This window comes from Anomalospiza imberbis, chromosome 6 (genome assembly GCF_031753505.1).
Source record: "Anomalospiza imberbis isolate Cuckoo-Finch-1a 21T00152 chromosome 6, ASM3175350v1, whole genome shotgun sequence".
In the NCBI taxonomy this organism is placed as follows: domain Eukaryota; kingdom Metazoa; phylum Chordata; class Aves; order Passeriformes; family Viduidae; genus Anomalospiza; species Anomalospiza imberbis.
Window position 1 is genome coordinate 47570834 of NC_089686.1, and position 23779 is coordinate 47594612.

Consider the following 23779-nt stretch of genomic DNA (forward strand, 5'->3'; position numbering starts at 1 on the left):
GTTAAATACAGGCTTTCTTAGGACCAGAACACTTACTGTGTAGCACAAGAAAGTGGCTTTCTGTCAAGTAGCTTTTTTCAGTGCTTTCATGTCATTATGGCATTTTTATTTTCCACTACAGTGGTCAGATGACTCGGTAATTAACAGTGGCAGATGTAGCTGCATTTAAAAACACATGCTGTCATTGGCGTTGCCATTAAAAACTGAGTATGTGACAGACCAGATTGGCTTAGTGAAAATACAGTAAAACCTCCCATAGAACACGATCTGTCAGGATATTGAAATATTCTCCTTTCAGGGAATTATTGTTCAGTTAAGAGGCGTGCCAGTTATTTTGTCTTCCTAATTACAATAAAGTTATTTAATCAATACATTTAATTATGATAACATTTTTTCTCTGTTATAGCTTCTATCGTGTTGCAGCATGAAGTGTGAGTCTGCATTCAACAAACAAATAATGTAATTTCTTTAATATTAGAAGTAGAATTAGGTGTCCCTTTTCTGCTCTAACACACTTCCACTAACTGCTAAGAACAAAACTGAGATGGATTCAAGTCCATCCATTTCTGATTTCTTGATAGTGTAATGTTCTTCTTTCTTTCTGCTAGGAAAAAAACCCATAAAGTTAGGACAGAGAGGAAGTTAGCCCAGGAAGTTAGCCCACAGAAGCTGTGGATGTCCCATCCCTGGAAGTGTTCTAGGCCAGGCTGGATGGGGCTCTGAGCAACCTGGTCTAGTGCAAGGTGTCCCTGCCCATTTCAGGAGGTTGGAACTAGGTGGTCTTTAAGGTTTCTTCCAACCCAAACCGTTCTATGATTCTATGAATAGCCTGGAAGTCACAAGGATTCTTCCTAATAGAGGTCACAAACTCATACAAAAACCTTCTCAAGTGTTAGATCTTGAAAGCTTTGGTTATGATTAGCCAGAATTTTCCCAATCGCTTAAACACCACAAATTCTGGTCAATGAAAATCTGTTTTCAGCTAACTCTGCAAAGAGGATAATTCACAGTTCCTGTCTCAGACACCATCATAAATAAGTGATCTCTCTTCTCTGAAAATGCACTTACCTGACATAGTAGAGAATGCTTCAAAAAGTCCTTGACAGTGTTTTCACACCCCTTTTCTCCCTCTTCAGCACTGTGTGTACACTGCTAAACAAGTTCTTTGGGCAGCAGTAACAGAGTATGTAATATAGCTGAAGTGAACCATATAAAAGGTCTGTGTTACCACAACCAAACTGCATCTGGAGCTGGGTACTTTCATATTGCTGTGCTTTGCTGACTATAGGCACACCCCTAGGGTGCATAACTTGTAATTAAATGTTCTTCATTGTCATTGTTGTTATTTATAAGTCTATATTCCTTTTCCATTTTCATACGTAATTTGGTCTCCTGGGCTTTATTTGAATTTCCTTGAGAACTCTGTACTGTAGCTATTTGCCATGTCAGTTATGGGCTTTTTGAAGAAACCTAAGGTTACCTTATGGCATAAAGAGTTGTCTGTATTATTGCTGCTTTTGAATGCAGTGCAAGCTGTATAAATTCTGCCACTGGCAGGATATCTGTACATCCTTCAAAAACAGGTTTAGCATTTGCAGGTAAAATAAATGTAATGTGGTGCATCTTTCAGTTCCCCAGTGTCAGTATTTAAAATTACTCTGTAATTTTATTGTCCATCATGTCCAACCTGACAGTTTTAAAGACCGAATATAGATTAAACCAGAAAAATATTAAAAATAAAATTTAAAAAACAGACGCTTAAAAAATTGAATCTGTCAAAGATGACCCCCTTCAGAAAACCTTACCTGCTCACTGTCTCTGGAGGTTGTGTGGGTTTTAGTGTTTGCTTGTGGGTTTTAGTTTTGTTGTTTTTTTCTCCCTCTCCCTCTCTCCATCAGCATTCATTTCAATCCCATTGCAGAGCAACTGAGAGGAGCTCTTCTTTTGATATCCACTGGATGAATACACAATTTCCAGCCTTCACTTTGGAATAAACATGCCTCAGAAAAACTGTGCGAACAGTCTCTTTGATCATGAATACTATTTCCAAAAGCAATTATTGAATATACCCATGCATGGATATCTCTCTGTGCCTTTTGTTTTTAATTGAAACAAGCAGTTTTCTGCAAATAACAGCTTTACTTGAGAGTTTCTGGTTCCTTTAATTACTACAGCTTAGAAGATAGGCTTTTTCACTAAGGACCAAATTCAACAAAATTTTTACATGTTTGCTTACTCCTAAGCATACACAAAACTATGTCCTGTTTAGCAAAGCCCATCAGTATGTGCTAAATGTAAATTGAAAATCAAAGCTGGGGGTAAAACTTTGCTGAAAAGTTAAAGGAAATTCCACTCAAAACTGCACATGCATAAAGCTTCTGTTAATTAAAAGTAATTGACTTAATTTATAAAATAGTTGGACATAAATTTTAAAAAATAGCTTCATGAAAAGTGGTCTCGTGAATCTTGTTTTATTCAGAGCCCTTTTCCCCCCTCTTCTCAATTAAAAAGGTTATTGAGAACTGTACACTGACTTCAATGTTTGACAGGAGACATGTCATCTTTAGTTTCTATGTGGTTTACAAGTCAAGTGTATCAACTATACACCTGTGACATCCTTAAAAAAAAAAACGATTTTGGGGATTATCTGTTTGGATTTTTTATGTGTGAGCTGTTCAGGTTAGGACTTGTTGTTTTTAATTGCTTTTTGCAAGGCATCACTTCCTTTTGCAGCTGGCTTCTCATCTCTGAGCTTTAACTCCATGAGTGGCTCCAGCTACAATTTGTTCTCATGCAATGAACTCTTACGGGGTAGATGTGAAGAAACTTTTTAAAATTGTTACTTGCAAAGTACAGATGTAGCTACTGTTACATCTAGAGATTCTTGTGTTTTGGAGCTGTTAAACTATCCAAATTTTCCCAGGTACACAGCAAGGATTTCATAGACAGAACATCCTTACTTAACTGATTAGTTTTCTCTGCTCACTTTAGCCTGGTATAACCTAAAATAAAATCCTTTCCCTACTCAGTGCTGATGAACATTACTATTTCTTCTTTCTGGGTGGGTTTTTGCTTCATATTCCCCCCTTCAGGCTTTTGATTTATGTGTAATAGGAACAACATTAGTCTTAATGCCTAAATCTGTGGTGATGTTCATCAGATCAAAGTTCTAAAATAGTCAGTGGATGAATATGATTTTGTTCCTAATTAAAACAATTGTTTTACAGGCTTTTCAATGAAATTCAATGTGTGAGCTCTTGTATCAATTTAAATTCATTATGCCAACATGTTTACTATGCTAGAGTAGAAGTTGAGTCAGTATTTCCATTGTAATATCCTCTTTTGCAACTGTAAAATTAGTATTGTGCTCTTTAGGGAGTTTTAATCCAGCTGTAAAAAATGACTTAGGGCAGAAACTTGGCATGTAAGATTTCAACAGCATATATTTAGGGGGAAAAAGAAAATGTAATTTCAGAATACAATGCATTGGTAGATGCTTTAGAGCTATGAGGGCAGAGGAAAAAGTTAACTTCAGACTTTGATTTGCAACCCATTTTCCAAAACCTTTTTTTTTTTTTAAATCCTCCTAGACAACCATCACAGGAAATACTTTTTTTGTGTTACTCATGATTCATATAAACCAATTCAGAAGGAAGGGGCAGGGATGTGGTGGGAAAGGGGAGACAAATACTTAGCTATATGTGAATTTTTCAGTTGTACTTCGGTCAGCTCAGAAGTACCTATTTCTTTTCACATTTCTAGTTAATGCATGTATTTTAGCATGATTTTAAGACTGTAATACAAAATAGTTAATAACATTTGTCACTTACAAGAATTTATAATTTTTTTCAAAAACAGAAGCATAAACCATTATTTTCTCTCATAATCTCTGTAAGAAGGCATTGGAGGACCTAACTTTTCCCATAATTATATTTCCTTTTTTTATTCCATATTTTTGAAAATGAAATTGTAATTAGGCTTTAGGATTTTTTTTTCAAGCCTCCCTCCTATGTAGGTAAGGAGATAATAACACACTTCCTTCCCTCATCAGGTCCTGAATTAAGGTAGAATTTTAATAGCAATTTCAGGAATACAGGCAAAGGTGCTTGGGTATTTAACTAACCCTTACAATGGTCTGTGGGGTATGAAACAGTTTTGGAAAAAGGCCATGTTTTAAAAATTTGTATTAAAAATTAAAAACTAATACGTCAATGTTTTGAGTATCAGCGCCTGGCAAGAAACTTGCAATGAACATCAGCACCTCAAGCTGCCCCTTTTGTCCTGTGTTTGACTTGCACACAGGGACTTTGCTTAGAGGATGGGCAAGTTCAGGATAAGGTGAGGATGGCCTGTGTGTGCGACTGTGGGACCAACATCTGTGTCCCAGGCAGTGGAAGCCCACAGGGTCAGGAGAAAGGCTGACCAGCCAACAACTGAGCTGTGCCTCAGCTGCCAGGAGGCTCCATGTGGTTTCCCATGCTCTGATTTGGTTAGCCTTCCTCGAAGTCACAGATAAAAATATCTCTAATTTACAAATTCAGAAATAGCTGGTGACATAGGTGAATTTAAATTGCTCTCAGATGCCAAATGTATCCTCCTGCTTCAAAAAAATACATTCTTTCCTTGAGCTCATGAAAATAATGACTTATTAAGCCTCGTTGTGCTACATCACTGTGGTGGTAATCTTTACTTTTCTGAAAGGCAAACTCAACAGATGTTTCCTGCATGCGTGTTTTAAATTATCTGTTCATGCTCTCCGTGTTTTATATGAATTGGTGATTCATTAGACTGTTTTCAGGGTCCTTACTACGAGGAAAATGTTCAGCTTCTCTTGCTGTTTATGCCAATGTTATCTCTAGAGCGCTTCATGCCTGACCACAGTCACAGTGCCTGGTTACAGTGTGTGTGTGCTCTTTCCATGCAGCAGTCCTGCAACGTTCTCAGCAAACATCTCCTGCCCATAAACCAAATCACCAGCTCAGAACTGTTGGCAGCCTTTCCCTAAGGAAAGTGTATGACATGGGCAGCAACCCCTATCCCAATAACTTCATATGCTGTACAGTTGCCTCAGCCGTGAAGACTCAAATTGATGGGTTTACTTTGCAAGATTTTAAATGTGTATTTTGTTATAATTCAGCTTCCTGTATATTTTTCCATTCAGTATTAGGCAGGGAAGCAAACCTGGAAGGAGAGTTAACCTTCATTAATGTCACACAGGGTGACAGTGGGAGAGTAAGGAATGCAGCTAATGCTTCTTTGAAAAAAAGAAAAATAAAGGAAGAGAGAGCAACAAGCCCAAAGTGCCTTGTTAATACTTCCTGTAATGCCCTCTTTATTTCTCTTTGCAGGTGACTGTTACAACTATTGGTTATGGAGATAAAGTGCCACAGACTTGGATAGGAAAGACAATTGCATCTTGTTTTTCAGTGTTTGCAATCTCATTTTTTGCACTGCCTGCGGTAGGTTATCTTGTACTTTTGTGACAATTTGATGTTGATTCATTAGTTATCTGAGGGAAATTCTGTTACTGATTCTTTAACCTTTCATTTAACCTGGTTTTGTGTAAACTATGTATTAAGCTTCTATATTGTAGATGAAATTTATGTAGCTTGTAGAAACAAAAGAGCTTCTAGAAGTAGCTAAATAAATATGCAGTGGTTTTTGTGTGTAACATTAGATTTGAAAAGGATTTGTATGTGAGGAAGAGATTTTTAATTCCAAGTAATTTTCTCAGCCTATCTTAGAAGTGTAAAGGAAATTATTTCTAATTTCTTCATAATGATGGGTTAGTGATGTTTTGGTTTTTTTAAGGCATTCATTCAGAGTTTATGCAACTGATTAGGTCCAAGGTGAATTCTGGAGAATTCTCGTGTATGTCCTTCTTCTAGAAAAGCTTCCAAAAAGATGTCACTGGCAGAAAGACAGCAATCAGCAGCCAGAGACACTGATGCAGTTCTTCTCAAAATTAATAACTGTCTATGGCAAAAGTCCTGTTTTCAAAAGTGACTTAGAACTGACCTTTTAAAGCTGTTATGGCACTTTGTTTGCACTGAAAACAGGTTCCTGAGTGCTTTCAAACAAGAAACAAGGCACTTGAGTACCAAGGGTAAATTCAAAATCAGCAAAATTTGGACTGTGGTTTGAAAATCCAAATATTCAATACCAGATGTAGCTAAGGGTATGTTTTTCACAAATTTAGCAATACTCCTGAATTGTACTGTTAAAATATTTGTGCCACCTGAAGCATTCTGTTTACATGTTTATTTTTTCAGTTCAGGGACACAAGCAGTTGTGTTAGCAGATCTTTGTGTAGTTCTAGTGAGGAAGTGGTGGGGATGGTACAGAATAGATAAGAATACCTTTATGCCAGTACCATCACAAAAGTTCTTCACAGCATGAAATAGCAGCTGCTAAAACTCCGGTGACCTTTTAATATTAGTTGCCTACTTTAAAGGTACATAATCTTTTACAAAGGAGGATAATTAAGTTTTTTTAATTCTCCAGCATCAGTTTGCTATTAAAGCATATGGTTCCCTCTCTCCTCATTCTAATCTCTTCCACTTTCCCTCATCTTTGTTGAAGTAGAACAACAGCAATCACCCCTTTATTAGTGGGATTTTTCCTTACTGAGAAGTTGTTCCTGTGGGTTGGCCCAAGGGGGAATTCGGGGTTTGAAGCTCTATTGCAGGCTTTCTTGTTGGTCTTTTAAGTAAGAGGATCTGGCTGAGATCACAGTCAAAAGTGATTGTAGTGGCTAAACACAATTGGTGTGGGTTCTGGATCTGGCAATGATCCCTCATTTCCCGAATATGTGGTGTTTGAGCATCATCATCTCTTTGATCTTTACTAAATGAACATAATAGGAAGGGCATTTCATGTTCCTTTCAAAGTATTTAATGATTAATAGAGCTCTTAGAGGTTGAGCCAAGATCCCTGGCTGCTCTGATGTCTTCTACTGTGTGTAGAAAAAGAATTGTTCTTTCCTTGAGTAGGTGTAATCATGTAAAACGATTTCAAAAATATTTCATTTTCACCTGTTACTAAAACTTGTGTTAAATTTGCCTATACCTGTGCAAATGACCACATAAATGGCTTTGCTCTTTACTTAAATTTGGACTTCATATCTATACTACATTTGGAGTCTAGTTTGGTTTTCACAGCATCCAGTGCCGTTAGTCCACGTCCCTTGTCCTGAGAGTGAATTAGATGGCTTTGTGTTCAACTCAGTTGACCATTCTGAAATATGTCTTTTTCTCTTCTTTGTCCTTTTTCCTCACTCCCGCCACGGATATATGGACATAGAAATTACCATACCACAGTTAAAAGGTCTAATGGCTTACATCATGCCCTGCCTAAGCTTTATTTCTTATAAAAATGTAGTTAAGCCCATCAGGTTGATTTTTTTTCCCCCCTATTCTGTCATTCCCCTACACAAGCCTTTGTGAGACTTTTAGAGGGTATGAAATATCATTTCTGGTTCCTTTTTTGGGTCTTAGTCCAGCAGACTTTGCATCAGGGCATGATAGCATTCACAGTTTGCTTCAGCAAGTAATAACTGAGACTAAAAATTTCACTGCATTAAGTAATTTCCTTTAAATAATTATTTGGATTTTATGATGCTGCATAGAAGTTCATTAACAACATAATTTGGCAATTTTATGTGTGGCTCTTTTACTCTACTCTTGAAAAAAAAAAAAAAAAAAGAAAAAGAGAAAAAAGGGGTTTTTTTTCTTTCCACAGGGAATTCTTGGTTCAGGCTTTGCCCTAAAGGTACAACAGAAACAAAGACAGAAGCATTTCAACCGTCAGATTCCAGCTGCTGCCTCACTCATACAGGTACTGAGTTCTTGCAAATTGCATACTGTCATTTCTTTCCATTTATAGTAGTATTTTGTTGTGGATTCTTTTTCCCCCCAAGTTGTTGGCAGTTTTTCCCTCCCTGATTCCCATTAAAAACTATACAGCAGTTACAGATGCAAGTTTTGGAAATCCAGTCTTTAATGTAAACTAATGAGCAGAAAAGTGCGCTCCCAAATCAGTGTAAACCATTTAATTCAGCTGGTTAAAATTCGAACTGAAAGTTATCCTTTAATCATTAAACAATTTACCTGGGGAAAATATTAGAAATGTTATGTTTGTAGTAATGAAAAAACAAAGAGAAAGCTTCATGCAGAATTGTGCTTTTAAAAAATACATTGTTGCTTGTAAATACAAATGTCAAATATGCTTCAGTCGGTACAACTAAATTCTTAAAAATCTCAAATTTAGGAGAAATATGTCTGAATCTTAAATAAAAAAATGTTGTTTGGACTTTTCAGCTCTAGAATAGGTGGCTGGAAATCACTGGGATTCTTTAAAATCAGTCTTTTCATGTAGAGTAACTGACAGGCAGGAAAATATTGATCCTCCTCTTATAAATGCAAGTGCAGTTCAGTGTCAGTATGGTTAAAGAGATTTTATCCTTTACTTCATTGAAGCCAGCCTTGCGCCCTGGAGAAATATTAACATAGTTTCATTCTAGGTTTTTTCCAGCTTTTCCTCCCTCTACTCAGTACCTGCACAAGGCTTTAGAAGCACAGAGATCAAATTTAAAGGGAAACTCGATGAACACCATATCATTTTTTCATTCTCATATGACTTATTTCTCTAGCTTCATGAGTGATTGTGGGCTTCCAGGTCAGGATCCTTATGGAAACAGTAGCTAACTGTAAAGTTTATGCTTGAAACTAAACAGTCCCAGAGTTAATGTGAAAAAGACCCTGGTTATAGCCAGAGATTAGCTAAAAATCTTGAGATTCGTATGGTATGGTTTTGTAAAGAATGGATTTTTTAAATGGTCCCACAGATTCTTTTGGGAAATGAACACCAAATTATTGGGAATCCTGGGACTGCTTGTTCACAATGTTGTGCTTGGCTCCATCAGAAATGTTGAGGAGGAGTAGAGGATAGATAAGTTCCAGAGTAATTATGATTTACTGATAGTCTCAGACTCCTGAAAGCCCACTTCAGTAAGTGGTCTCTAAATGACTTATAATAAGATTCTTCTTAAACCAAGATGTTTACAAAATAGGTACAAGACAAGAGAATAGCCCAGATGTGTAGTTTTCTTTCCTTGTATTCCTGCTTGGTTTCTTCTAGAAGTCATTTGTTTCTTCCACTCTTCTGTTAATCATGGAGGGATTTATACGGTGATTGTCTTTTCCTTTGCTTTCCAACGGCTGTTTGTTTAGCTCTCTCATTCTGCCTTGCTTTGTTTCTTTCATCTAGGATTTTCTGGCCTTCCCTTCTTTAAATTGCTTGTGTATAAGTGTGTCCTTTCTTCGTGTAGTAAGTGAGGATCTGCCTTTTTAATTTGGAGACTCATTATTAGTTAATTCTGGTACTTATACAGTTAAGAGAGAATGCAGTAGTGTTTTCTTGTTGGTCTTGTTTCCTAGCCCTGCTTTTCCTCCCTTTTGCCTTAGAACATGGGATTTTAATAATTGGTGGTTGGCAAGAGGGAGGTCTGGGTTTGGGTTTTGGCTCTTGGTTAACCACTGGTACTATTCTGTTGTGCCCTCAGTTTCATTTCTTCATATGAATATAGCCCTACTGACCACATGACAATTATTTTTTTTTTTTTATTGGTAGTATTTTTGTGAGGCATAAAATAACAATTTTGTCTTTTTCTGAGTAGGGGCCTGTAACATAGGATGCAATAGGCAAAATGCCAAAAGTCAGGTAGGAAATTGAGGCAGAACATGAAATTTGGAGCCTTTTTTGAGTCCAGTCTAGAGCTCGCTCTCATTATTTGTTTGTTGCTACTGAGAATAAAAGTTGAAAAGACTCATCTTTCTGTGTGGTTTCCCAGTTCCAACTATGTGGTTTCTGTTTACTAAATAAGAGTTTTAAACCATGCTGAGTTTGTTTCCAGAGGGCAAATTCAAGAATATCATTAAATAAAGAATGACTGACGTGCGACTTGGAAATTACTGTGTTGTACAGTGAGCCACTGATCTGATTGATTAATTATTCTGTTGCTTAAAAACATTTGTTCCAGACTGCATGGAGATGCTATGCTGCAGAAAACCCAGACTCTTCTACATGGAAAATCTACATTCGAAAACCTGCCAGGAATTATCATTTGCTCTCACCCAGTCCAAAACCAAAGAAATCGGTGATGGTATCAATAACTAATGTTTCACATTATAGTTATCTGAAAATTTTAAATCAGATTGAGTTTTTTACTCTCTAGAGATTATTTGTTCTGCTTGTTTTACAGATTATGACTTGGTTTCAAATTTTGATTTACATTTCAGTTTTGACAGTTTGAGTATACAAACATTATAAATTAGAAGCTGATTTGCTAAATTTCTCTAAGCTTGATTTTTTAGTGGATTTGGAAAAGAGTAATAATAACTTAACTCAGACACATCAGCCAGTTACTTACCATTGTTGTTTGGAAAACTATAAGCAAGGTAAAAAATAAAATGAAAATCACTTTCATCCTATTTCCAAAATAGTAACTTTTAATTTATTAAAACAAACAAACAAAACCCAACAAAGCTTCTGTTTCTCTCAAATATTGATTTTGTATTTTTCTAAGCTTTTATGGTAAAGAGTTCTTGTGCCTACATACAGTAATATTGTCATAGCAACAGATTCCATAAGTTCAGATTCTTTTTTGTTTTAAACACAGCAACAAAACCCCTTTGTCAGACTCTTTAGATTATGTAGTACACCATCCTCTGTGTTGTAAGAGTATTGCACAGCAGTCTCAAGCTAGAAGAAGATGTTGTGCAAAAATCTTCTCTTATATCTCCAAGGTTCATCTGAGTTCAGTAGCAATATATCCATTGGTTTTGTGCTGAAGGTGTGATTTATTGCATCCACAGAATGATAAAGATATTCTAGAATAGTTTGATTTATATAAGAAGCTGCATAACTAGCAGATTTTCTTTTTTAACTGCAGGCAAGGGATTTCGAAATGACAATGTGCAGAAATCTAGTGATTAGCTGGTTTTGGCAGGATGTGGGGGCAACATAATGAGAAACACAGTGTAGGATCAGGAAAATGTAATTCAGGCACTCTTTTAATTAGTTATAGCTCATTGGGGACTGTGTTATTATTGAAGGCGTCACTGAAGAGACAACTCCATGTGACTTGATTTGAGTAATTTATGTGGTTTTTTTTTTTTTTTTTTTAGGTTAAAAAGAAGAAATTTAAGTTAGACAAGGACAATGGGCCTTCTTCTCCAGACAGGATGTTGGCTATACCACACATCACTTACGACCACGTGGCTGAGGACAGGAAAACTGATTTCAGTTTTGAACCATTTGAAAATTCTGGTAAGAAGCTCCACTATAAAATGCCAGTAACTGTGATGAGTTCTGTGATTAGATTTGCATACATGTCCTTTTTAGTATCTGTAGTAAAGAAGGAAAGAACAAGCTCTTGTCACTCTAAAGCGAGAATACTTTGCTTTTTTGCCTTTGGTTGCTGGCTTGTCTAGGTGAAGTTTAACCATTGCTTTAGTGAGCATGCTCCACTGCAGACAAACAAAATAATTTCTCATTTCTCCCTGCTGCAAGAGCTAGTTAGGCTTTTCAGCAGGCAGACTCTTAGGCTGGTGCATGCATTCCCCAATTCTGCAATTGATTGAAATTACAGGGATTTGCTGTCAGCTTTTCCATGTGAGATTTACCCAGGATGTGTTACTATTGTGCTTGTACCTGAACCAAAAAGGATTGGTGTGCCTTGGCTGCACCAAACATAGTCTGCTACATGGAATCATCATCTGCTCATGCCATCTGCTTGTGCAGTAGGCTATGAATCAAATTTTGAAAGCAGAAGTACTTAAGATAAATGTGGGTCCATCTGTAATAAATGTCACTGTACAAAATGGTACAGTGTGAGGAGAAAGAAGACAGGACATTGATAATCACCTTATGATTAATAGGTTATTTATATTTGCTTTTGCTGTACTGAACTTCCAAAATAACTGAATTTACAATGTGCCATTTATACAAATGTACTTTTATTGGACGTTTTTAATGTATTGCTCAAATTTTGGCAACAAGAGCCAGGTTTAACTTTTAAGGTGTGTTTTATTGATTATAGATACCTTAAGTACTTACGTTTTTTCGCCTCAAAAATTTGGCTGACATGAATCAATTTAATGGGCTTTAAAATACGACAGCAGCATGGGCTGGCACTGGGCATAATTTAGTTCAAGCAGAAAGTCTTGCCTTCCATGTACTTTTTTGGTGTGCTTGTGTTGTGTTGTTCTGCATCATCCATGCTTTTCCACTCTTTCTTGGTCTCTGCTAAGGGATGGTTGCAAGTTGTATCTGATGGTAGAAATTACATAGCTGCTAAAAGGTGGACGAGTACTGAGCTAAGCAAGTGTCTCAAAATTTGAGTACAGACAGCTTTCTTCAAAACAATCAAATTACAGAACCATGCTTAGAGTTGTAAAGTCCCACCTTTTACCACTAAATTTCTGAGCTGATTAGGGACAATACAATTTGATGGCAGCCTACTACTGCCATTTCAAAAGTCAGCTCTATAGCTTTCAGTAAAAGGTTTTTCTCTAATTTCTTCTGACACTTATCTTTTTTCTTTTTTATCTGTGTTCTCCTCTATAAACTGTTACAAGTATACAGGACAAACAGGAATGTTAAAATTGCTTGGTAAGTTGAGGAAAATAATTCTATTTATGGCATGCCAACTTATGACAGTGTAATGTTTGCAGTGCTTTTCATGTGTGTCTAGTGCCATATAATTTCTAAGAAATCTTTTGCAGCCAAGGAGATCTAGACAGACAGAAAATATGCATTCTCACACTTGTAATCACAACTGCACCCAGTCTCATTACAAAGAGAAAACTAAGCACTCATTTGTATAAGTAGATGACCTCTAATGTTTTTTTTAATACTTGAGAAAAATTGCTCATGTATATATAACCAATAGAAAAAGATAATTTTCTAATAAATAAAATATAATTCACCCAGTAGTTATCTAAGCTTATGATGCAAATTAATTTCCAAATAACTGAATTAGGATGGGAGAAAACTTTCAGATTTGATCCCCAGTGTTTTGCATTCTGAAGTACATGCATCTGTTCCTGTAAAAATATGCTGTAGATATTTGTGAACAGATGGGGACCCATAAATTAAATAATTTATTTTACTGTCTGGGTTCTGTGGTCATTTAAGCAGCCATGTAGTCTTGTGATGTTTCTAATGTGCTTGCTTAGGCACTTTCTTAACAATTGAGTGCTCCCCAAAGACAGTAGGATTAGAGCTAGGTCTGGGCAAAAGACCTCTGTGATTTAGTGAGAGTGCTATGAGCCACCTGTAAGTTTTCTGCTCTGACTCCACTGCAGACAGCAGAGGCTTCCTTCCAGTGATCGAGTGCAAGGATGCTCAGGCTCAGATTAAATTGACAGAAGTGGCAAAGTGAACCCACATGGGACACTGGTGCAGTTAAGGTGTTAGAAAAACCAAACTGAATCTCCTTGACTCCTCCAATCAATCCTTGATTTTCCCAGTTTCCACCATTCCACAAGGTGCCTCTCTGTTGGGGATAGGTGTGGTGGAACAAGATCAGGAGGGCAGTGAGAGCCACCAAACAAATCACCTGTTTTATCTGAACCTGAAATTCCTTCACCTTGGGGAAATATCAGAGGAGCTTTACCAGGCATCATAGGTTCAGTTTCTATGTCCCAGGCAGGCAACCAGAGCTCAGTGGACCTGAGGCTGTCTAACACTGTTCTCACAGCAGCTCAAAGAAAGAGGAGAGTGTTATTTTACTTACTGTGAGAAAGATTACCTACACAGAAAACTGGAGCTGCCAAGTCAAAAGTTTAGAAAGAAGAAACTAGAAAGTACAATGATAAAGAATACTCATTGAGCTTTAGTTTGATCTTCAGAAAGGCTCTAGTAACATATCCATATGCTGCTTTCTCACATTCCATAAATTTTTGGGCTGCCCACTTATACTTCAGTCTTCATACTCTTGGATCTCTCATCTGGCTTCCCTGCCAGTATCTTTGTGCAGCCAGAGATTTCCAGCTTTTTCTCCCTCCTTTTGTTCTCCTGCTATCATCAGTTCAGCAAAAACCAAAGGATCCATGGCCCATCCTGGCTACTGCAAAAATTAACCCTGTGTTCAGGCTGGAACCAGTTCATGTGCGTAGCACTGAGAGAACACTTGCAAAATGAGGGTTTTTTTTCTGATTTTTTTTTTTTTACTCCAATGCATTTTTTATTTTACAAGTTCTTCTCATTGCATAAAAGTAAGGCACTATTCCTGAGAAGTATCAGCCTGTCCAAGTGTGTGAATTCACAGGCAATTCTTAATGAAATAGTTATTAATAGCATAATGCTATTCAGAAGAACTAAACATAATGTAAAGATAGTGTTGTGCTGAGACTTTCTCATCACTGGCTCCTCTTGCTTGCCTAAAACACTTCCCCAGGAAATTCAGCTTGAGGCAGGCACTTGGTTTACATGGTTGAAGTGGGCAGCTTCAAAAACTTTTTATGGGATGTGTTTGGAAGCTTCTAATGTGGATGTCCAAACTGCTCCATCCACCTGGCAACACTGAAATCTGACCAGGAGAGAGCTGCACTGGGAACAGTGTGAACCAGAGTGAGAGGGGTCTGACACGTGGGAGCTTGGACACTTAGGAAAGGGAATGACTCGAGAAACCCTGAAGTCTGGAGGAAAGGGGCAAACAGAGACTGACCTGTAGCGAGGAATATCTTGCAGCAGTTGACACTACCATGAAAAATGGGCTTGGAAAAGCCATGACCCCTCCACAGTGGCTACTGAGCATTCTGCCAATGTGTAATGGACTCTTGTACAGTTTCATACGCTGTTTGTTACAGTATTTTAAATTTTGTGTCAGGTAGAATATACTAAATTTTAGGTATGTCTACATCTCCTCAGCTGTCTGTCTGGAGCCTCTATTTTTTTTTTTTTTTTCTTTTCTCCTCTCCTGTCTCTGTTTCATGTGCATCTTCACTCTGACTCAGATTGTCAGCGCTCCTGGCCATCCTTTTCCACAGACCAGCAGTCTTCCAGCGCTCCTTCCTCTCCAGGTAATGCTCATAATATTTCATTATTCCATCATGTTTCATCACCTTTGTTAATTACTAAATCTTTGCAGTGCTCTGTCTGGAGCTGTCTGCTGTGGCATGAAGAATTATAGAGAAGGTGTCTAAAAAGTAGTGTTTCAGTAAATTTTGAGTCTGGAGGTTGTTCAGGTTGTAAATTGCAAATGTTTAAATTCACCCATTATTATCCATTGAAAACTAGTGTCTAAAGCTTAGCCCTTTTTTTCTCTTTAGTTTTCATATTTAGAAATTGTCTTTTTTTAAGCATATTTTTAGCACTGCTTTCTACGAAAGACTTGTTCAAAGACTAATGGCTATGAATTTATTTTTATAAGTAAAAAAAATACGAGCTCCCTGGTGTTCTCCTTGAGCCCTGTTTCAAGGCACTTTGAGGCAGAGAAAGTCTCATTAAGGCCATACTCTTTTGTTAGTTATGATCATCTCAGAAAGTTTTAGAACAGAGGGAAGGAGATACCATGTTTGCCTCATACTAATTGAATATTCCAGCTAGTTGGACTGACAAAGGTTTCTGTGGACTTGTCATAATTACCTATGCTTTATATGGAATGTTGCCATGTTTTATTTTCTGTAAATTCATTTACAGTCATGTAAACCACACCAGTAGTTTTATTTATATGCAAATGCTGTAGCTTCTCTAACAAATGTTAGGACCATGTTGGAAAAAGCACTTGATGTTCTTAGTGTTAGTATCTGACAGAATTTCAGAGCCTGAGTATAAAAATGAAAACTGTAACACACTCCCTGATTTCTTGGAACTGTGAAAGTGATGATCTGCAAGTAACTCTGCCAGTAAAACTTTCAATATCTGAAGTTTTGTGAATCAGCCTTCCCAGTAAGAACCTCATCTGGAGATCTTGCCACCTGTCCTGATTCTGGGCCCAAAGTTGAGTTGCCTCGTGCCTTAGTGTGAGAGGGAACCATCAAGTTGTCTCTTAATAATGCACAAAGTCCTCCATCACATAGATACTTAACATTCTAGTGTATCAGGAGTATGAACACAAATATAAAAAAGGAATAAAGTATTAGTTTTAATCTTCGCCAGCAGTTCAAATACTTAGGACAAAGGAAGAGTTCAAATTTTGCTTTTTGTGAACTCTGCGGTGAGTTTAATTTTGGTAGCAACTTTTGTTTTCTATATTCTTTTAAAATGTGCACTATTTCAGAGGTCCAGGTGAGTGGCAGACAATGCTGTTGCTTGAGCTGTTATCTGCACGTTTTTCCCACAGTAAAAAAGAGCCCGGCGTTTCTAGATGTGGGCACAGGACCCTTCATCAGGACCAGCAGCTTTGCTGATGAGCTTGACCTGGAGGGTGAGACACTGCTGACCCCAATAACTCACATCTCACAGTAAGTCCAGCCTGTTGAGCTGTGCATTGGTTTACTTACACAAGAGAAGGCACTTCGGGTGGGAGGAGCTGATAGGGCTCAAATATCTCAGATGTTTGCGTCAAACCCTTTTCACCTTGACGCTGGTGTATCCTGTTCTGGATGCCAGTAAACCTTCATGCTGACCTGAAGGCAAGTTCACTTGGCTGTGACACAAGGCTTTAGTTTTCAGCTGATGTCTCTGGGCAGCTGGTGGCTGATAGCCTCAAGATTTTTACATGGAGGCAATGTGTGGGAGTACCTTCCTGGTAAAGGTTATCTTACTCTCTCCACGATTTTCCAGTGGAATAGCTGTTAAGTGCAAATTTTTAATACTACTTATATGAAATACAAGTCTCTTCATTTCAGTAACACTTTCTCTAATGGTCAAATTATGTTCTACATTTGAAGAAAAACTCTGATCTTTATTATTGCTTTGTTATATATTTTAAAAAAAGATCTGAAATAGGCTTGTAGTGGTGTGTGCATGGTGGGGGGGGGGGTTGGTATTTTCCTTTCTGGAAGAAGATTTTTCCACTTATCTTTTATGCTAAAATGGTATGTCAGGTTCTCAGATTATTCTAAAAAAATGAGTTGCAGCAGATTTTTCTTTAAATGCCTTTAAAGCTAAATCTTCTGATGTTGTGTAATTCAAAATCCTGAAAAATGTTAATTGTTTGCTATAGTAGATGTGTGGCAGTATATCCTCTAGCAGAGGAATGAAACAATGTTTTCCCCTCTAGAAATCTGGGGATTTCTGCAGTAAAACCACAGATGAAAATTCTTGGCATACTTGTATTTCTGAGGTACAAAACATGTAGAAATGCCTGCTGCCAACTTCCAGGCCTTCTTGCTACACACTATAATTAGCAGAATACTAAATGGTACAAAAATACTTTTTAGAGCCATTTTGGAAGGGCATTTATTAAAGAAAAATAAAATGTTTGGGTGGAGTCTTCCCTGTCCCCAAGCAAAGGTATTTCCATTTTCATCTGATTCACCCAAGTGTACATCTGTTTGTAGGCAGGGGATTTAGGAGACTTGTATTCTGGAAGATTTCTTAGTAGTACAAGCAGGAGGAGGAAGTAATAAATTTCCTCAAGCCTTAGACAAGAACAATGGAGCAACAAAACCAAATCTAGATGTTTTCTCTGTGTTGTTTTTTTAAAAGCTTATTTCGCCTCAACATTGCAGATTTTTTTTCCTTTTTTTTCCCCAATAACTTGTGTACTAGGAGTTTCCATTACCCTTTCTGAGCCTGGGAATTTTTTAGCTATTTCTTATTGATACATTTCACAAGGCACTCTATCATCTTTAAGTCGAATTTGTGTAGTAGCTGAAATTGTTTTTTTTCTATTAACTACTTGTGGGAGACCTTAGAATATAGGTAGTGTGTTTCAGAGGAAGAACCTCACCAAATGAACACTCTTGACTTTCAGTAACTTACATAGTTCTCTTTTACTCCCTTAGTTTTTGGTTGTGACCTTTGTTGAAATTTCCCTGGATAGCTCTAGGGCACGAATGATGGGACAGCACAAAAAGTGTTCCCCACACATCTGAATTGAGTCTCTGCTAGGCTGGAAGAAATTAGGATTCATTGGTTCTTTTAAGACTTTGATTTAGATTCAAAACAGAATTAATTGGATGAAATGTAAAACTGGATAAAAATATTAATTTAAATGTGTCTCTTTGAAAAATATCTGCCTAAATGTAAATCCTGAGAACTGCTTTTCCTTTTGCTTGGAAGTGCATTTACTTTGTATGCAGTTAATTGAAAGGCTTTAAACAGTGTCAGATCAGCAGATATGAGGGTTAGTCAAAAAATTAGTGAAAATCCTGTGTTTTTTAATGCAAACCCAAGTACACAATAAAATTATAGCACTAGTTATAGTATAGACAAATCAAATTAAGTGTGAATCTAGCTAGTTTCAGGTCTTAAAAGCAGAACATAGTGTATCAGAGAAACAGAAACACAAAGCCATTTTCAGAATTGGAAGCATAATGTAAAACACTGAGGATGCATGGATTTGGGATTCATTGAACTCTTTCCTGGCTAATTATATTTTTATTGCAACATGTGCATTAACTTATCCATTAATCACAGAAAGGTGACTCCAGAATAAACATTAATTTTTGGAAGTCATGAATACATGAGTAAATTTTACATAATTAGTTTGAGACAGGCATCTAGAAAGCTTTTAGTCAACAGTATGAAAAATATTTCCATTTGACAGGTAGCACAGATATGTCAGAAGAGTGGGGCATCTGCTGTGGTACTGAAAAGCAAACACTTGGCATTGGTTTAAAAACCAATGAGGCTGAGTTTTTTTCCTTCACTAGTCCTGAAAAGTAACTGCCAACTTTCAGCCCTTGTGATAAAGAGCTTAATGCTTCCCTTTAAATAAAATTTCAGAACCCTGCTTGTTTATGCAAAAATTGTTCTCTTTCAGTAAATGTAGGTGCATATTCTCACTGACTTTAATAGGACTAGTTCTGTGTCCAGTAATAAAACTGCAGATGTTTTTGGCAGGACATAAGTCTAACTCTATTTTAAACCTGTTTTGAAATAAATGTTTTATTTAATGTAGCCCTACTTCTGTGGAATTGCTAATGGGAAATCTTTCATTAAGAAAGATTACTCTGTCAGTTAACCACTGTCAGTACCCATTTGAAGAAGCAAAAATAATATTAAAGGACATTGAGGCCTGATGTTCAAACAGGACGACCTATAAAATGATCTGTAACTGTTTAAAAAATGCAGTACACAGTGTGTTGTTTGTGACAGAACTTGGCCCTTCAGTTTAATGCTTGCTGTGGTCTGTTGTGTTGTAAAAGTGAATTAGAAAATGGACTGTAGCAATACCACCCCTCTCCTCCGGACTTCTCACTGGTTTATTTCTCCCAGTGTGTTCCCAGATTGTCTCCTGCTTTGTTTCACTGTGTTGGCTCTTTTATTTTATTTGCATTTTAAAGCAGTGGAAAATCGATGCTACTTGTAGCTGAGCCTCAGTTACAAGAGGCTCTTGCCCTGTGTTTGTATAATTGCCCAAATTCAGCATTAGTGTGGATCCAGCTGACTGCATGTATTTCTGGGTGTAAGCATTAGCTAACATGGCATGTTTGTGATTCTCATCTTGTCTGTATCAAATAACAATAATTCTTGATGTTTTAATGACTCTTCCCCAGATATTTTATGTACCTCATAACTAGGGTGATGAAAATGCATTTAATTAGTTAAGCATTGGGCTTGCCTATTTACATATAGAATAATTTTTTTCCTGCAGAGGTATACTGATGTCATCTTAGATTTTATATAGTGGGCTTGCACTCAACGGAAAGCTTTACATTAAAAACAAAAAGCACTTAATTTTTGTTATTAAGTGTATTTTCTTTCTGAAAGCATTCTGTGTCATGACATTTTAAAAATAAACCCTTCCTTGTTAAACAGTGTAATAGATGTAATAATTAAGCAAACAGATTTAGGGCTTTTTAATAATTTCCAGAGTAAGAGGACATAATAAGAGATGGATGTTTCTGAATGATTGAAATGGATGCTTTTGATTGCTTTGAAATATTTGAGATAAAGTGCGCTGGTAAACACTGAGTGCAGTGTCCATGGTGCTGCAGTTACCACTGGCTTCTGTTGGAAATAATGTTTTCTTTCTCTTTCCTTTTATATTTTTATGAAGCGCTCTATGTTTTAATTACCAGCGTATAGGTTGTTGGCAAGAGATACAACTACGTTGCCTAGAACAAACAGTGCTGTATTTGTCTTATAACTGTCTCTTTTCTTTTGGATTATCAGTGAGTGGGATCCCTATTTGCTTTGATTTGCTAGGTCATGTTGTAAAAGATTCCTGCCTTTATCTTCTTCTTCTATACCAAAATGACCTTCTGAAGTCTGAGCAAATACTTCAGTTTCACTCTCAAATGGGCCAGATGGAAGAGTTGACTTCTGCTGTCACAAGAATTCCCTTTGAAATGCTGTTAGCAACATTTAAACCATGACTTCCATGGGGTCCATTTTATCATTAATGACAGGGCACGTTAGAAGAAGAGCAGTGATAGCAGCTATGTAAGAACATCCTCGAGTTAAGACCAGAGCTTAATGTTCAGTCATCACTGGTTACTGTCACATGCCATTTTTCCAGTCATTTACTTAACTTGCAACAGGAAAGGCTTCAGTGCTTGATGCTTGATCCTTTTTCAATCAGCATGTTTCAGTGTGTCATCAATCTCCCTCAGGAATTCTGCTTATAATCTGATGATTTAATAGTAAAAGGGGAAGACTGTTTCCCTCAGTTATTCCCTTTGGTATGGAATGACATTATTATATTTCTTGTTAGAAATTTACAATAAACTTGTCCATAGAAATTGACCCTAGATCTCTGGATGTACCAGGAATCTGATTGCTTCGCCTATTTGGCTGTTGGGAGACACCTTGAGGATATGAAGTGTCCCTAAATCTGGTTTAACAAGAAGTCAGGAAAGTTCCTCTTTCAGCCAAACACTCCAGAATCATTGTAAATTATTTACATTGAAATCATTAGAGTGGCTTGATTAACAATGACATTTTAAATCAAGCCACTAATGATTTCAGTGTTATCATCCCATTCTGGTTTCTTGTTGCTGCTTCTATGGGAGAGGAAAAAAGCTGTGCCAGTCCAGTCCTACAAATGGCTAACCCCTTACATGAGCAGCGATCAATGCAGCATAGTCATCAGAGAGGACTAAAAGAATCTTTGATGTGAGAAATTATTAGTTTGCTGTTAGCCCCAGATGTAGGGAGCTTCAGAGCTTGTCTGCAGCTCAAGAGCTGGGTGGCTCTAGCAGAGCAGGACATCAGCAAACTTCTCTCTTAAATGTTGAAAGGCAGATGGATATTTTAGTATGTTCATCATGGTTTATGAAAACTTTATTTCTGGCTTATGAATATTGATACTAGCTAGAAGCACTGCCAGAATAGCTATGGTACACTCACTGTAGCAACGAACTAATAGTCTGGACATGGTGCATTTCTGTGTGCAGCTGCCCAGATCAAAAATCCCTATAAACTCTGGAAAGTACCATAGCTATTGTTGTGCTGAGACAAATGTGACATTAGCAGGGGCTTTTGCATCTGAATATATATATATACTCATAGGCCATCCTATGCCTTACCTGGCAGCCCTTTGAGCTGGGGCCTGTTCTGTGTTTGGATGATATGGAATAAGCGGATCCCAGCACACAAACTGTTCCTGTGTTCTGCATCTGATGTCCACGGCAGACTTGGCTAAATTTCACTGACTGTGTCTTCTGTAATACAGAAGACACTGTTATTTACAGTATTTATTTTTATATGTGGATTAAACTGAGATGTGCTGAAGAATTGGGCAGTTCTTCATGGTGTCTTATTTCACCCTCGACACTGCAGCAACCGAGCAGCCTCTGACAGTGCAATGAGTGGTGTGATGAACATCTGTCCCTGTGGTTACTTACCTCTTTTATCTTCAGGGAGATTTTCTTGTGTGCTGTGGTGGGTGGTTGCTTTTTTTCATAGATTAGACAGAGTGTGCAGTTTATATCTATAGCCCTGAAGACCAGAAGGGATAATCAGATTCCCTTTGATCCTGTAAAAGGCTGTAGCACTTCATCAAGCTGCGGCATTACTCTGCTGTGTTTTTTATATGAGCATAATCACAGTAAAAGACTTGTATCAAAGAATTAACAAGATAAAAAAAAACAGGAAGGAAACTAGAGTTTGCAATTTCATGTCTCCTCTTTTTATTATGTTAACTTTCTATCTGTTTTTTTATTGGAGAAGGGAGTGCTGTCATATATTTGTGCTGCTATTTGCTAGAAGTCAGTACTGTATAAATATCTTCTGTGTTAGAGGTTGCAAACATGTATGAAATAAGACTCACATGGTCCTTTCCTCCTTTACTGCAAATTGTCACTGATGCATTCAAGTGCAGTGCAAAATTACTGTTTGGCTATTTTATGTTACTGACATGGTATGAAAGTAATGTGTTGACTTTTTCTAGTGTACAAACTGTCTAGGCAGAGGCTAAGATAGCTTAGCTATTTCTTTTGTATTGCAGATGAACATTGCATTCCTTGGTCTCCAAGTGCTGGTTTACATCTTGATTGATGTTGGGTAATTAAACCAGACTCCAGCTGCTTAGTGATTCAGAAGTACAGGGCTCCTATGCTGTAAAAACAACAAGCAACTCCCCACTTATTAACTTTTATAATTGTTTACTTTGGGCATCATGCAGAATGATAAGTGCAAAACCTTTTTATTCTTTTAATTTTTTATTGGATGGGAGAGACAATAAAAACATCCTACTTTTATCTAATATTAAAAAAGTTTAAATTTTTTATCACTGTCTTGAGTTAATTCCAGAATTAAAATTCAAGACAGGAATAAAGTTTTTCTGTTATGAGGATGGAGAATGGCTTTACTTTTTGTTTAGATATGTTGGATATACAAAAGAAGTTAGAAACCTGATTAATTTATAATGTGTGCACTTTTATTGGGAGCTATTTTATCCAATAAAAATGATATGCTTAGCATTTTATTAACGGTGCAAAAATTAATAGATTTTTACTAATGCAGTAACAAAGTTAGGAAGTTGTGAAATTTAGTACTTGTAAGTAGCTGTTAGATTAGAATACTCCAAAATCTTTGAGCAACATTATGCCCACAGATGCTGCATAGACTGTGCTAAATCTGTGTGGCAAATATACTGGATTCAATGCCAGAGCTTTCCAGCAGGAAAACCTCGTATCAGTACAAGGTTGTAGGAATGCCTGTCAAGATCAGTATGTGGCAGCCAAGAGACATTGCTGACCACTGATATTTATTCCATGTGCAGACACAAACTAGCAGAGGTATTTTTAGGAAAAAAAAATTATTCTGATATTGGTCAAAATGATAGTGTTTGTTAAAAAAAAAAATCTTTAGTGAAACAATGGCTGTGGATGTGAGTGTGTAGTCACAGTGTCTATGCTTGGGGCAGAGCTGAAAATCAACACTGCCTAGCAAGGAAATAGTTCATCAGATGTATTTTTGACCTAATAATCTAGTTCCAGGCTCAGCTATCAAGTCCAGGCATGGAACATTATGGTATCTAAAACCAATAGAACATGTGACCTTTGTTCTTTAATACTGGGATCACTAATTTTAATAAGGTCTTGTTAGAACATCTTTTGTCATAAAGTATACTTGGTTGGAAAAATGGACATCAACAGCTGCTTTAAATATTGCTAAATAGTGCACCAGAACAGCAATGCTAAAGGAAAATACTTTT

The 23779-nt window shown here is 37.0% G+C and overlaps 1 protein-coding gene across 8 annotated transcripts in view; it reads left to right on the forward strand.

The window, feature by feature from the left end:
* KCNQ1 (potassium voltage-gated channel subfamily Q member 1) overlaps positions 1–23779 on the forward strand; it is a 329508-nt gene that overhangs the window by 83652 nt on the left and 222077 nt on the right. For 4 of the 8 annotated variants that reach the window (XM_068193963.1, XM_068193961.1, XM_068193957.1 and 1 more), the window contains exons 7-13: positions 5349–5459; positions 7741–7836; positions 10040–10162; positions 11187–11328; positions 12646–12672; positions 15021–15086; positions 16349–16469. In XM_068193963.1, the coding sequence (XP_068050064.1) occupies positions 5349–5459; positions 7741–7836; positions 10040–10162; positions 11187–11328; positions 12646–12672; positions 15021–15086; positions 16349–16469 (686 nt within the window). Of the gene's footprint in view, positions 1–5348; positions 5460–7740; positions 7837–10039; positions 10163–11186; positions 11329–12645; positions 12673–15020; positions 15087–16348; positions 16470–22567; positions 23040–23779 lie in introns of those variants that run through there. The other 4 variants (XM_068193964.1, XM_068193958.1, XM_068193959.1 and 1 more) reach the window with 4 other exon arrangements.